This window comes from Abrus precatorius, unplaced genomic scaffold (genome assembly GCF_003935025.1).
Source record: "Abrus precatorius isolate BTA unplaced genomic scaffold, Abrus_2018 Scaffold10, whole genome shotgun sequence".
In the NCBI taxonomy this organism is placed as follows: domain Eukaryota; kingdom Viridiplantae; phylum Streptophyta; class Magnoliopsida; order Fabales; family Fabaceae; genus Abrus; species Abrus precatorius.
The window spans coordinates 28531902-28548378 of record NW_020874292.1 but is presented as its reverse complement, the minus strand read 5'-3'; the positions used below and the strand labels follow the sequence as shown (position 1 = coordinate 28548378).

The 16477-nt window shown below is 30.6% G+C and overlaps 1 protein-coding gene and 1 pseudogene across 1 annotated transcript; both read right to left on the bottom strand.

The window, feature by feature from the left end:
• Nucleotides 1–3190: 3190 nt before the first annotated feature.
• Nucleotides 3191–6487, bottom strand: LOC113846782 (ras-related protein RABB1c). The gene is made up of 6 exons (XM_027475420.1): nucleotides 6207–6487; nucleotides 5432–5571; nucleotides 4696–4778; nucleotides 3974–4178; nucleotides 3751–3819; nucleotides 3191–3511 (listed from the first exon to the last, which is right to left on the bottom strand). Exons 1-6 carry the CDS (start codon nucleotides 6250–6252, stop codon nucleotides 3419–3421), a joined length of 636 nt encoding a protein of 211 aa, XP_027331221.1. The 5' UTR covers nucleotides 6253–6487; the 3' UTR covers nucleotides 3191–3418.
• A 3898-nt stretch (nucleotides 6488–10385) lies between these two features.
• Nucleotides 10386–16006, bottom strand: LOC113871032 (annotated as a pseudogene).
• Between the last annotated feature and the right edge of the window lie 471 nt (nucleotides 16007–16477).

Genomic DNA, 16477 nt, shown 5'->3' with positions numbered 1-16477 from the left:
GAAGTTATAAAAAGAAAAACAAACTTTAGAAAATGAAAAATGATTTAAAAAATTATCTTTTTAATTGATATTTATGGTATACTTCAAATGGAGATTCTTCTTCTCCCCTGCTAGTTTCATATAATAATGTAATTTCCAGAAGAAAAAAAAAAGAATGAGGAAATAGGATCAAAACTTAGTTTTCGAAGGTTAATGGCTATATGTTAAGTTTAGAAAATCCCCATGATCTTATATAGAATTAATTGCAGAATAAGTCGTTTATATCATTTTTATTTGTTTTATCATTAGTGAGTCTTTCTTTCTTCTTTTTTCCCACTATCATTTCAAAAAATTAATTTTCGAGAATAATTTTTGAAATTTAATTTTAAAAAATAGCTAATACATTTCATAATTTTATTTCATAAAAAAATAATGTTGATAAGGAAAATGAAAGTAAAAAAAGGTTAATTGATAAAAATAAAAATAAAAAGAGATCATGCTACAATTATCTCTATTCTGAAATTCTTGTATTATATAGTTAGATTGAAATTAAGTCAAAATTGAGAATGTCTGAACCCATTAAATCTGATTATAACATGAGTTCTTTCCTCCTAATCATGGTGTTCAAATTTATGCATCAAACAATGTGATGGCACTTTCACAAGTTCACTGCCTTTGCCGACTTATCATAAGTTGTCTTTGTCATAAAGTTTGATGCACTAAGGTTAGGGGATTTTGCCTTAAGGCATTATGAAAGATGACCCACATTTGTTGCTACCAAGTTTAGATGGATGCATCATTTCATTTTTTCAGGGAAAAGAAAATGATATAAACCTTAAAGGGATGGAACCTTAAACCTCCAATAATAATAATAATAATAATAATAATAATAATAATGTTCTACTCCAACTTATTCAAACTTGAAACAAAATGAAGTATTTACCTTTTTAAAGAAAATGCGACTCTACATAATTATGTTGTTATCGAATTATTTTAATTTAAAAATATATTAAATATAATTTATAATATAAAAGGATGACCCATCAGAACTACCAACTCTAAAATAATTTTAAGAAAAAATAATAAAAAAACGAGTCACATTTTATTTCATTCATTTTTATTGTTATTTTCTAACTTCATCGAGCTATTGAAAGGAAAATGTGTCTAAAATAAATTATTAAATGACAAGAAAATCGGTAAAATAATACAATTAATATCTTTTATTAAAAAATAATTTTAATTATCTGATCATTAATTTCTGTGATATTATTACAATGATTATATATATATATATACAATTTGGATACTCATAAATATATAATCTAATAATAATAAAATATTGAGCAATAAAGTATTAATTATATATAAAGTTTTGTGGACTTAATTAATCTTATAAGAATATTAAAAATTAATATATTTTTAATAAAAATCATTAAATGTCATTTTACTAAATTTGACATCTAACTTGTGATTTTGGAAATTTAATCCTTTTCTGCTGCGTGCTTGTACCTTATTTTGCAACCACTTTTTAAAATAAATTACACCATCTCTTAAAGTATTTATATGTACTAAATTTTAGTCCATTTTAATTTGAAAGAACCATTGAAGAATAGTGAAGTGTCAAGCATTAAATGTCAGTAAAACTAGAAATTATAGAGAAAGAGGAATATGATCGTAAAGACATGTTTATAATATTGAATACCATCAAGAAATTTCTTTACATTAAGATAGATTAAAGTATAAAACAAAAGGTATCTCTCAAAAGACGAAAGTATAATTTTCGAAATTAAAAAGGAAAATAATATAATTAAGCACTTGAAGAATGAAATATAGTTTACTCGTATTTTCTTAACCCTGAACATTATGAGAGTGATTAGAAAAGCTTATGTAGACTTTATTTGAGCTTATAGCTTTTCAGTCAACATACTTGATTATGTTGACAAAAAAAAGCATACTTTGTGATGAAACTTGTGATATTTGCTCTTATGTGATAAGCTTATTGCTTAATAAAATGTTTATCCAAATACATTCTATACCAGAGTCCAACCTCCATATTAAGAGTAAGGGTCTCTTGCCAGTTCATGAATCAATCCATTGGGTGAAGTTGAGTGTAAGAGCTTCTTGACTTGTTGAAAGCAACTACTTGTCACATTTTGCTGAGGTATACGCCACATACAAATAGAAGTTGGGGTGTTAGATTGAAAAAGTCATGAAAATCTGTCCCTTGCGTATATTTTGATTTCAGCATCTAAACGAAAACTGAAGAAGTTACCTAATACCCTCAAAAATATTCTATAAACATCATGCAACATTTCCTCCCCCCTCCCCCCTTCTTTTTCCTGATAGGGACAAAGTCTTACTTGAAAACACATTGAAAACTGGATTAGATTGTCCTCTAATGTCCATTACCACTTAAGGGTGTATTTATCTTGCCACAATAAAAGAAAGAAAAAGACTAAATTACAAACACACAAAAAAAAAAAAAACTGACTCAATGATTGATTAAATAAAAAACTACTAAGATGTAACCAAAAAAAAAAAAAAAAACCTTTATATGATGAAAATATAAATATTTATTACTCTAAATCTGACTCATGCAAAGGATCGTGTGTTTGAATATTAGGTACTTGTAAAACTCTACAACGAGTTCTGCAGAAATTTGTTCAGTACTCCTGGTTTACATACTCCCCTTCTTTATGTAGCAATACTGACTCATGTATGATTAGTTTTTTCCTAATTTATATTTTTCTAAAATTAAAAATAAAGACGAAGTTACCGAATAAAGAAATATAACTGGAGTGAGTACGTACAGCGGAAGTACCAAAAATACTCCAATTCTGCCAATAGTTTATGAAGCTCATCCATTAAATTTTGACTTTTATGGCTAATTGAATGTCAAGAAAGTTTTTCCGGCTTGATATTTTAGCAGAAACTGGACTTGAGTTGTACTTTGACTTTCTCAGTGATGAGGTTAAACAGTAGTGCAGCATAACATCCAAAACAAAACTCTTTCAGTTGGTAAAGTAAAAAACAAGGCCATGTTCGCCAACTAGATCACCAGAATCTATATTATTCTTCTCAGGAAAAATTCTCATTACTCTAGGCATAGGAAGGGGAAAACAAATTATCTCACACCCACAATAAAAGGGTTACTGTTATACGTCGTATTCCAACAAAAGAACAATTCTATTCCAAAGAAATACAAGTATGAAGAAGAATGAAACAACATATCAATTAATTATGCACACAAGTATAGACAAATAATCAGTTTAAGTCAAAGAAACAAAGTCAAGATTAAAAAGAAAACATTATACAATTATCTGACTTTATCAATGGACGTAGAACACATATATCTTCATATCCAAACCCAAAATAAAAAGGAAAAGAAGAAAATACATAAAGAACTACATTGAAGCAAATAGGTTGCAATATGTTCACTTCAACTGCAGCAGCCTCCACCTGAAGCAGAAGGGCCATCCCTACCTCCAGATGGTCCAGGAATTCCACCGTATCCTACTTTTATCCCGTAAGACTGAAACCACACAAAACTTATCAGTGTCTTAACTATTGCTCTGTGAGTCAGGAGTATGGTTTTCATTTTAGTATCATTATCCCCAGAATGCATCTAAAGATTGTAAAAATGCAAGGTAGACTGGAAATAAATATCCCACAGATCCTCTATATTCTAATGTAATACTGTGAAATTTCCAAAAGCAGTGATAAAAGAGATGAGGTAAAGAATGACATGAAGCTGAAAAGAAAGAAACTCACCTCATTTGATACATCAAAAACTCCATCCTGAATCTTTTTGTATATGGTTGCAGCTGTTTTTATGAATGCCTGCAAAGGGATAGGCTATATTAGAACTTCCATATAGACAATTTTCCAAGATATTTAACCTATAAGCTTAGATTTGTTGGAAGTCCAGCTTTTCTTGTGGGAGTTAAGGGGGAGGGTGGGAGATAGATGACAAAAATCCGACGTGATTTTTCACCTCTTCAACATTCTGAGCAGTTTTTGCTGAGGCCTCCATGAAGATCAATCCATGTTCCTTTGCAAACTGCTCACCTTCCTCTGTGCTTACAGCCCGTCTATGAGCAAGATCACACTTGTTGCCAATCAGCATAATTGTCATATTTGCATTTGCATGCTGCCTAGCATCTTCCAACCAGCTAGCCAAGTGATTGAATGTCTCCCTCCTGTTGGTAAGCACAGGTCAACATCATTTCATTGGCTTATTCAAAATAAACACATAATCCTTACATGATACAACCACATAATCATGGATGCATAAAATTTCCACACATATTTTGTAGCCCGATCAAATTGGATAGGCTCAAAACATGTAATTTCTCAACAAATAACAACTCATAAAATGCTGTTTTCTATCAATTCACTTTCAACATATGGGCGTTTGTTAGAAAAGAACATCATATCTGCCCTACAAATTCTAGAAGTAATTCAGCCATATGATTAAGTTTTAAATTTACTTAAATTATGTTTAAAAAATTTGTTTATAGAAATAAAAAGAAATCATTATGATTAAAATGATTTACAGATCACTTTTGAAGTGATGGGATACATGACATATATTGCATATACAGTATGATTAATAAAGAAGATTGATTCCTAAAAGAAATTAATTTCTTTATAAATGAAACTGATTATTTTATTTAGGATTTCAAACACATTGCAGAGGTTCAAATTAGTGGATACCTGGTTATATCATAAACAAGCAGGGCACCTGCAGCTCCTCTGTAGTAAGACCTTGTAATAGATCTGAAGGATTCTTGACCAGCCTGAAATATTACAAGGAAACTCAGTACCTTAAACACAGATCATATAACTCAAACAACAAATGAGGAATATTTTCCATCACCAAAATCTGGAGAATCAATCTAAGCTGACGATGATTACAATGGGTAGTACAAAACTGTGGCTTTATTGTCATTTAAATAATGAATCACGAATGACGCCTACCTTGTGGCAGCTAAATTTCTCTACCCATATCTCCTAAGTCATCAGCATTTGAGAAAAACCATTTAACCTCTCAAAAACCAAAATATTTTCTCATGAATATAGCAACTTTTTTTATCAATAAATTCATGAACAAAGGCTATCATCCCTAATTAATTAGGTTTTCAACAATGGAAATGGATCAGTTCGCTAATAAAATCTACACCACTTTCGACATAATATACTTCAGAAAAAACAGGACAAATATTTATATAGTATTATCACATTCAACCCATAAAACACTTCTGGGCGGCCATACAAGCTAAAGGGTGAAACTGATCCCAATAAAAGGCCCTAATTAAAACTGAAGGCCATGAACAATTATCAACTCCCACAATGAAAAACAGCAAAAAAAGAAAAAAACAAATGTTTCATGTATTTCTAAATATGAACTTATTGAATTTCTAGCAAAGCTGTGTGAGAGAGCTGAACAAACCGTATCCCATATTTGCAACTTGATTGGCTTATTATCAATTGTGATCATCCTGGCACCGAATTCAACACCAATGGTCAAGTCATGAACGGGTTGAAAGCGCTTGTCAGTGAATTGAAGTAGAAGACATGATTTTCCAACTCCTACAGAAACCCACAAAAATAAAAAATAAAAAAAATCAGTCCTCTCTACATGAACTTCTACCACCTCTAAGGCTACCTCCACGGCAAACAGAATACAAATAAAACAAAAAAGGAACAAACCATAACAAACCACCTTTCAATGCTTCTTACTTTTAGTTAAGAAGAAACAAAAGTAACAACAAAGAGTACATTAAAATTGCAAAATTTCATTCCAATACTTTAATTGCAATCACAGTTCTTAACAAGTGTCCACTATAGTTATAGCATGCGAAGCTGTGAAGTGTTTAATATTTACAATTTTATCATTTTTAATATTTAATTAACTAGATAACAACGATATTTTGAGAAAACAAAATTATGACAAGAATTAAAATCCCTCCATAGCAGCATAGACATCCAGAAACAGAACAAACAGAGCCAACATCAAATCTCTTTATCTATCACCTTATGCATCAAATCATTCATTTAAACATTCTCAGAAAACCCAAAAAAAAAAACAAAAGATGAAACACAATGAAATCCGATCGGGAACCAAAGCCACGACAAGGTTTGTATTGTAGAATTCATCCCAAAATCAAGAACAGGGTAATTGAGAGAATTCAGAAAGAAGGCGTGATGAGAGAGGATGAAAATACCGGTGTCACCGATGATGATGTATTTGAAGAGGTAAGCGTAAGACATTCTGGGGTTACGTGAGTTGGTGTAGAGTTGAGATCTTTGGAATTGGTATTGATGAGCAGAGAAGAAAGAGGAAAAAAGAGAAACAATGAGAGAGAAGAGAGAGAGAGAGAGTCAAAATCAAAACAATTAAAAACAGCTCCAGCGATGCGTTTTCTTTTCTTTCTCCAATTCCCACTTTCTCTCTCTACATTCCTTCCTTCTCACATATCACTTTCTTTCTTCTTCCCGAAGGATTAAATTGCAACTATACCATTTCCATACGTATTCAAGGGTAAGCCATAGGCCCATGTGTTGGCCCATCCAGGCCCACTGTATCCACCATTTGTAATTTGTTTTTTGGATAATGTTTTATATCACTTATTAAATATTTTTCATATATATAATTAATCACGTGGGAAGCTATAAATTTAAATTTCAATGAATAAAAGTACTAATATCATAACAGTAGAATAATATCAAAGTATTTAATGAGTTATAAATCATCTTAATATTTTCTTAGTTATTTAACTTTAGTACATCATTAGAAAAAATAAACAGATTGAAATAATAATTTTAAATATATACACACGTAATATTAAAAAAGATAAAAATAAATAATATAATTTTAAATTATTTCATAAACAACTTAACTTCAATTCCTTTAGGGAAGAATTTTTCTAGATTTCAAAATATGTCATGGGAAACAAAATTTCAACTTTGATCACGTCAATCACAATTACATAATCAAATAAAAATTATCAATAGTAGTTATTTTGTATTTTTCATAAATATTATATAATTAATAATGTTGAAATTTTATTGTCAAATTCCTATAAAAAAGACTAGTGAGATATGTTTCTAAAGTTTATTATGCATCTATAACATTGTTAAATGATACAAAACAAAGAAAGAGTAAGTATAAACTATTCATAATAAATTTTATAAGGCAAATACACATATACTAATGGAAATAAAAGTAATGCACAACAAATAATAATAATTACAAGTCTTTCACATCTTTTACTTATGTCTTCATCATAGACTAATTAATTATCCATCAATTAAGTTTTATGATTGAAAATTAAGAATTTCATATCTTAGGTAGTGTCATAAAATATATCATCTCTTATTAAGACCACAATTATAGCGCACAATTCTTATTTCAAAATAATAGTCACTTCTAGCATTTCATATTTTTATTAATCATAGGATGAACGAATGCTAGTGAGGTTAATCTATCATATTTTTCCTACTTACAATACAAGTTAACTAAACCTAGTTCTTATTAGTACTTGGACACTATATTATACCAATTGATAATACTTAATCAATCATTATTTCCTTCATGCTTATACTTAGTATTACTCAACCACTTTATTGTGTAATTAATTCATAATTACATCATCAATCAATAAGAAATTATAATTTATAATTCAATTCATATGATACATATTCAGCTTAAATACAATTCTCTTGCAAAAGAAAAAGATTCATCATTATAGAGTAAGCTATTTTAGATTTTATAGATTTCATCTCTCATTGTAAAATTCATATCTAATTTATTATAAGTTCAAAATTTATGAAATCAATAGAGTTATTTTTTTTAGTGGCCTATTCCCACATAAAAATACAAACATAATTCAAACACATACAACTTGTAGTATGAGTTCCTCTTTTTTATTGTAAATCACAAAACATCAATTTCCAATACTAGTTTAGTAAAAAATTTATATTTAATTCATTTTAACTCTAAATTTAGTAAAACAAATTGGTAATTATTCTTAAATAGTCTACTATCTAAATAAAATATTTCTATAATTTGTTTTACAACAGTATTTATAACTTGAAAAAATTACAGTTTAGTTTCTAAACTTTATTATTTTGTAAAAATGATCCTTTTCATAAAAGTTGGTCAATATCAAACATGTTACACGTTTTTTCTCAAGATTTTAAAGACATTCCAGACCTTAAACGTTATCACAGAGTCATATGATCCTACCAATCATATAGTCAAAACTCATGCATTTTAAAAAATAAAATTAAAAGTCAAAAGCAAGATACTTTATCATTTTAAGGTCCAAATTTTCAGATTTATTCCATTCTCCTTTTATCCAATTGCATATTAATTCTTATGGTTTCTTTCCTAGTTCTCTTAGTCCAATTTATTACACTTTCTTGTCCATTGCTAAGGGTATATGGCATAGTTCTCTTCTCCCAAAACTAATTCTTGACTTTAGCCAAGGTTTTTTATTATGTCTTTGTAAACTTTGATTTACTTGTTTTTTTTCATTGGTCCTTCATCTAGATCAGATAACCTCTTAAATTAATGTACTGTGACTTATTTTTCAAACGAATTTGGCTGTACAATTGGTTATCCTTTGGATTTTTGATTTGTTGCAAAAGTTTCTGACATTTTTTTGGGTACTAATTCATGTTAATTTACAAAGTTTTGAGCTTACATTCACCCATGATCTTGTTGAAAAGGGATCAACATTCAAAAGTTTATTTTGTACAAAATTTTGATTTTGGCCAATTTTGTAACTTGTATTTTAATTCCTGTTTTGTCTTCTCATGCTAAGCATAATTCTTTTATTTCTTGTCTTAGATAAATAAAAATCAACTAATTCAATTGAGAAAAATATTTATCTCTCTTAATTAGACCTCAGCATACTTGCATCTCACAATCTTTCCTTAAGTAAGCTTGGTTTGAGGCCAGTTTTATTATTTGTATATCAAGTTCTAATTTTCTACTTTCTAATTTGATTTAGATGTTCGGATTTATACTTAAATAAGAATGATAAGAATTTGGAGATGTAACATATTAAATGTGAATTCTTCTTTTAAAATAAAAGTATTTTTGGAATTAATAAGTAATATGTTCCTTTATTTTAACATGTATTATGCTTTTAAAATATAAGTAAATATGAAATTTTAAATAACATACTAACAAATGTCTAAATTGAATGAATACGAAGATAATATAATATAATTATTAATTGAATTTATTAATCTTATATTTTATAAAAAGTTATTAAGTAGTATAAGTGTTTAAATTTTTCAACTAACAGCAACAAGTACCTACTCTAAAATAGTTTAAATAAAAATAGTTATTCATCGAACTAATTATTTAAAAAATATTTATTATTTAATATAAGGTTAAAAAGAATAAAATAAAAATATGATAAGTTTTCATCTTATTTAATATTTAATTCACTTTTATAATTTATTACGTACTATTATATTATATGATCTTATATTTTTTAATTAAGATAACATTGAAATAAAATATAAATTATATACAAATAATAAAATTATCATCTTATTGTAATTAAATGTAATTTTTAAATTAAATTTGAATATATTTTTAAAGTTTTTATTATATAATTTAGTTTAGACTATAAAAAATTCTAAAAGCCCTCCTACAAAAGGGTGAAAGAAAGTAATAATAGAAGTAGAGGATGGCAAATAAAGATGACTTACCGTAATAATGAAAAGTGTTAGGCGACTTTGGTGATAAAAGTTATACCATGTTGGATAATAATAATAACAATAATAATAGGTGTTAAGCAATAATAACAGTAAAAAATGCCAAGAGATAGAAAGTTTAAGTGAAAGCAAAAAAAATAAAAATAATGTTCTTTCACTTTATTATTTTTAATTTAATATCAGATAACTTTATACTAAACTAATAAAATAAGATAATAACAAGATAAGTTTATCTTATTATTCTAACAAATATCAGAAACTTCATCCTTTTTGTCTGATGAAAATTACTCTACGATATATATATATATATATATGAGAAACTAAAATAACATACATAACATCCAGACTAAAAGCAAAATTTATAAGATTAAATATACAATTTCGTACTTTAAAATGGTAAACTGTGTTGATTTGGTACAATTTGTATATATACAGCTTAGTCCTCTACCAAATTTGGTTAACTTATTACTGAAAGGACTAATTTAGCCTAAAATTGACAGATTCGGAGACTAAATTAGATACGGACAAATTTTTTAAGATAATATCAACACGTTACTAATTTCAAGGACGAAATTGTATATTTTCACAAATTAGAAGTAAGCAGTCTTTGATCAAAGACATTGCAAATTTTTTAGCTGTATGCAACTCGTAAGAACAAGCGACCTCACAAATTTTAACATTTTAAAGTAAAAAACAAGTTAAACAAATTGATAATCACAAATAAAGCAAAAATTCCTTTGAGGTGAAAAATCAAGAGCTCCTACAATATTGGAGTTGGGCTTCAGGTAGCATGTCTTCTATCTCAATGGATTTGTGTTGAAGGGTGTTTTTTTCCTTTCAAATGAGCACTCCTCCATTCTTTTGATGCAGGCTTAGTATGCACAGACATCATGTTAGCAGAGATATAGCACACCTATGCATTCCTAGTCTTCAGTCATTTTGGCTTTTACTTTTAGACCCTCAGTGTTGCTGTTTGATAATTTCATAATAAAATCTACCCTTTGGAGATTGATTTTTCCAAGCATCATTTATTAATGTCATCAAAGGGGTTGTGCCTTGTCATGAAAAATAAGACCTTAGTAGCAGATGGTCATGTCCCATGAATTGGTTTTAGCTGGAATTGTTATTCCAAAAAAATTATCTTCCTCTCTAAATAGGAACTCTAAATCTTCAGAATTTATAGAGCAAGACTTTGGCTTTATGTTGGAGTAAGCTCCAAACTCACCTCCTCCTCTCCCCCTTATGTGTATTTTAGATCCAGAAGAACCACTGGCGTCAACTGTTTCAACAGCTCCACCAGAGTTATACATATTTGTTAGCCCTATTGGTGCAAACTGGATTACTTGATTATAAACCTGTGGCTATCATGTAAAAAGGTTCAGTTTTGGTAGATTTTAAGCAGAATGAATGATGTAGATCCTACCTTTATAGGAGATACAGTGAACACGTCACAATGCAAAACTTTTAATGTGATATCAAATGATTCTTCTTTTGATAGTCGTGTCAGAGACCCTGAAATTGTAAATCAAAATATGTAGTCCATTAATCAGTATGCTAAATGATTAAAATGGAACAGAGTTGTCAGTGATTCTGTCCTAAAATTGCAAAAAGAAGCCACTTCTATGCTCACATTGGGAACTGTCAAAAAACAATATGAACCATACCTTTGCTGAAGCGAAAAACTGCGCAATCTTGAGTGCATTGTCCTGTGGAAACCTCTTCAAAATACTCAATATCTGAGGGAGATACCTTGCCTGATAACTCAAAAATGGTATCTTCCTCGGCATTACTTTCAAGACCAGGCCAAGAACCTGCTCCTTGACAATTAAAGACGCCTATAACTCCGCCACATTTGTTCAAGTTCCAAATCTTCAGAAGGCTGTGATCAGAAATCATAAAATGTTATAAGAAGATTGTAAATGCGTGTCAGTAACATGAATTTAGTATGTACCTTTTCTTATCCATAACTGGATCAATAAACAAACAATCACGTGATGGTCTCCCAGGATATCTGGCTCTGAGCACTGATCCATCCGGAAGTACAAGCTTTTTCAGTAATTTGAAATCATGTTGGCCAGGTTTGTCACTGGTTGTCATATAGTGGCATGGTATGGTCAGTTGCTGCTAAAACACTACAAGGAACGGATAATAGAGATAACATATTTACTTCAGCAGTGCAAAGAGAGTATAAGAAATCAAACTTTAACGAGAAATGATCCACTTGCTGCAAGCTCAATCCAATCATAAATTATCCATGTCATTTTGATCACACGTCGGTATTATGAGTAACTAAAATAGTAACATGAGCAACTATATAAACGTTTTACACTAAATAAAATTTCATGCCATTATCAAATTTTAACTACTACAAGTCATTTGAGATGTCCTATATTTCCATATTACAATTTTATACCTTACATATACTCCACAGCCTCCAATTGCTCTAGCTACTGCATGAAACTCAGCTGCATCATGGAGACTCTAGAACACATTGTTAAAGCAGTCAGATTCTGAATACAAGTTTATGTAGTGGATAAAATAATGAGAATTCCATAACATACATAGAACATGTCCCAATCGGTTACAACAATTTCACCAAGGAATATGCTGTTGAAAGCTACAGCAGCTATATGTAGAGACTGTGTTGTGGGGTTTTTTGGATAATAGTCATCAGATGCTCGTGTAATAGCACTTTGTTTTGAGCTGTAAAATATAAGATAGGGAAACATTATAATCTCAAGGGAAGAATGCATTAAATTTGAAAAAATTGAAATAATACTGAAAAGGATACCAGAGGGCCTCAGGCATCCTACCAAAACTATCAAAGGCCTAATTCCTTGAACTTGTGCATTGCCTGTTTTCTTTATTCTTTTACCCCCATTTCAATAATCAATATTTAAGCCAACACTGGGAGAACACTTGACATGGAAAAAATGCATGATCACATTCACATGAATGATCCTTTCAAGCACTATAGTTTCTAATAAATTTTCACCAGAAGTGGTACAGAGATGCAACTTTTAAGATAATGCAGATTACAAATACCATGCTAACTTGTTCTGCCAACTCATTAGCTTCCAAATATGCATGATTCATTTTTTTATGTACAAGGCAGATATTTCTGATTCTGAATGCCTAATTATTGATATAATTTTGTAGAAGACAGCAGTGCTTTAAGTATGTACTGGTAAATGGAGTCAGTGTTATGACCCATGCAGCAGATTATGCTGTTTGTCCTGAAAGTTGGTTGATATGGACTTCTCAAGCTCTTGTTGAAAATGCAGAGCGAGAAAAACACGACCTCCTAGACCACTTGAAATAGTCTCCAGTATGTTCTGAACATCAACCTTAACCCCATCAACATTTTGAGAGACAAGATAACTGTGTAGATCATCATAAAACTGTGAAACTTTAGCTGGATCAATAACACCAATACCGTACTTCTCCATGGCATCAATAGATACATCCCTTGTATTTGCTAAATTCCCAGGTGACTGAACTGGGTATTTTAGTTTTGGATCATACTTTTTGGTTCCATATGCATTTGGTTCTAACCCTCCCCAGTAACCCAGTAGGGCATGCCATACATAGACATACCTGAAATTAAATAAAAGGAAAAGAAAGGTCAAGTTTCCTAATTGGAAGGATAAGAGTGATCATGTTGGATGTGTTTTTTATACTCTTTTTGGTTTAAAATCACCAAGGAATAACCTTTAAGTGGTCCACATATTACTAGTATTTGGCTGTGAAAAATTTTATAATAAACGTATAGGAAAAATAAACTAAGTATAAAAACCTTACTTGAGACCAAAATTTCTCTTGATTTCTGTAATAAAATCCTTTAGACTATCAGGTGCCAAACTTTGAGTTGCATCTCCTGTTGCTCGGAATTTATGGTTTTCTTTTATGCTAATTAGTCTGCCACCAAAAAAAAGGATAAAGAATAGAAGCTTACTGTGATCCGTCAATGAATGGCACCTTATCCTTTTGAAACTCATTAATAGTATCTTGCCATCCATCATCTATTATCAAGAATTTTGCTGGAGTGCCTCCTTCAGATAAACTGATATATGGATTCAAGCGAGATGGGTTTTTCACAAACATCAAGAACTCAGATGTAATAATAACAAAACAAAGGTGGGATAGAAGTGAAATGAGAAAGATTGTTTATCTAATAATATCATGAACCAAGATGAAACGGAAAACTACTCTTGCTACTCAAATAACAATGATTCCTTCCAAACTATATATAAGAAAATTCATCATTCAATCCACCAACTATCTTAAATTGAAGTCAAGGAACAGATAAAAACTAGCTAAAATAACCTCCTGAGTCCATCTCTAATTCCCTGAGGATTAACAGTGTGATAAAAAGCATCCCAAGTGCACCAACCAAAGCAATCTAACATTCCTGGCATCTGCAACGAAAAAGTGATTTAAAATGAAACTGTTAATGAGTTTCAGGTTTTTAATTTCCCTTTGATTTTTCTGAATCCTTATTGCCTTTTAAGATTTGATGGTTCAACTGACTAGCCTGTTTGGTTTCCCTCAGTGAAAAGCTACCACTATGCTCGGCCAAAATCCTGCATATTGTTTGAAACACATACAGATAAAGTATAATTCACAATGAAACAAAGAGATTAGTAGCTGTAAATTTGTTGTCTCTTATATATTTCAACAGCTGACCTACTTCATAGATTCCTTCACCAGATCAAATGGATGGTTGCCATAATTCAAGAAAACAGCATTTAGGGACTGGGAAGCAACTATTGCTGGGTCTCCTACAAAATTCATGAAGAAAAACCATTTCATAGACAAAAAGAGCAAGAAAATAAGAGAACCACATTTTATGAGGAAGAATGATTTTCCTATTTGTTTTCATTTTCTTGTCATTTTATTTCTTATCTATCACTTTGCTCAGATATATGTGACTTTGCCACATACTGCAATCCAACTTCCTATTAAGCGCAATGGAAATTTAGATCTCAAATGGCATATAAATAACTCTCTCAATATCATAACTTTCCTACTTCCTTCAATTGTAAAGCTGATTCCTGGACTAACAAGATGTTAAAGTTTCAACTCAACCAGACAATTGGTGTTTATTGTTAGAGGAGAAAATTTTTAAAGGGAAAAGGGGGATAATATTTGAATATGCTCAAGCCTTTACCACTTTCAAGACAAAGCTCAAGTTCATTAGACGAATTTCCTTGCAAGCTGCTTCTAAATTCACCATTCAGAACTGGCAAGAAAATGATATATGAATTATCTTCTTCTGATAATTGAGAATCTGTTCCTTCTTTTGTTTGCAAGAGCAACATCTGAGTTTCAATAGGAATGTCCCTCCCTGAGTTCCCAACTCGTGGTATCATCCACCAAATTTTAAATCTGTATAGGCACAGTAATCTGACATCCCTGCATCACTCATAACAAATTTGTGTAAGTTTTTTCTGTACTCCAGAGAGAAAAAAAAGGCAGCATGCAAAACAAATAATCATAGAACAAACCAGGCACATTGAAACAAAGTTGAAAATTGTTGGCACGCCTCTTGCCTCCAAAGGTGAAAAAACTCAAAGCCTAAGGTTCTTAACAGCTAGAACTCATACAAGAGCAAAGCCCTATCAAATGGTCAAGTAGAACTCCAAGCTAATAAAAATAAACTGATTCAACCATCAACAACAACAATTACAACGACAAAAGCCTTATACCACCAAGCAAGGTCGGCCACGTGAATCGCATTCATATGACACTATTGGATTCAGTTCACATATAATAAACTATGAACTGAAGTTGTTAAAATCTACCTTCACTTTACAAGAGCCAAAGCCAACATTAATACAAGGCATTAGTCAATTCACATAATCAGTAATAAACTTGTGACATTATTTACGGCAATTCTCCACTACCCAACAGAAAAAGAAGAGAAAAAAATGCATACTTGATGACACCAAGCTTGAACACGAGGCGTGAACTAGCATCGGCACAAGTGGCCCCTATGAAAGCCGATGAACCTTTCAATGGTGTCACCACCACATTTTCAGGAACACCCTTCAATGCATCCTTGCCATTAACACTGAGAGTGCCGTCTTTGAGAACCGGTTTCGCATTCACTAACATAGAATGTCTCCATCTCCACATTGAACCAAGGCGTCTGCACCCATTTAAGAAGAGCATCTGGCTTGGAGCAAGGAACATAGAAAATGGAGAAGTGAGTTGAGTAGAGAACGTTGTTGTTTGGACCAAAGGGGTGGTGGTGGTGGCAGCCATGACCAACGTTGGTGCAGGTTTGGAGTTCAAGAGTCCAATGTTAATAATATCAACACACACTGCAACATTTGAAGTTGACAGTTAAGGACACGTTATAACTGTCATTAATGTAGAAAGAAATTGTTATGTTACGGTTCCTCAAAGGAGAGAGAATTTAGGATCAGGTTACTGCTCTTACTCGCCACGTTAGGAAAATTTGCTTTTTATTATTTTTTTAAAAAAACTCGCCACATGTTAGGAATTTTTTTTTTCTTTTTTTTCCTTCCTTAAACGTGGGTCTGTTAAACATACCGATTGAGCCAAAATTGTTTGAAAAATATATCATAAGAGATTAAAATATATATTTTATTTAAATATTAATGCAATATATATTATAGTTCATGATTTTATTATAGTATTACTCATCACTTTAATAAAATATAAATTGATATAATTTTAAATGTCATAAATCTTAAAAAATACTAGTCAATAAAAATGTGTTACAAATAATTAA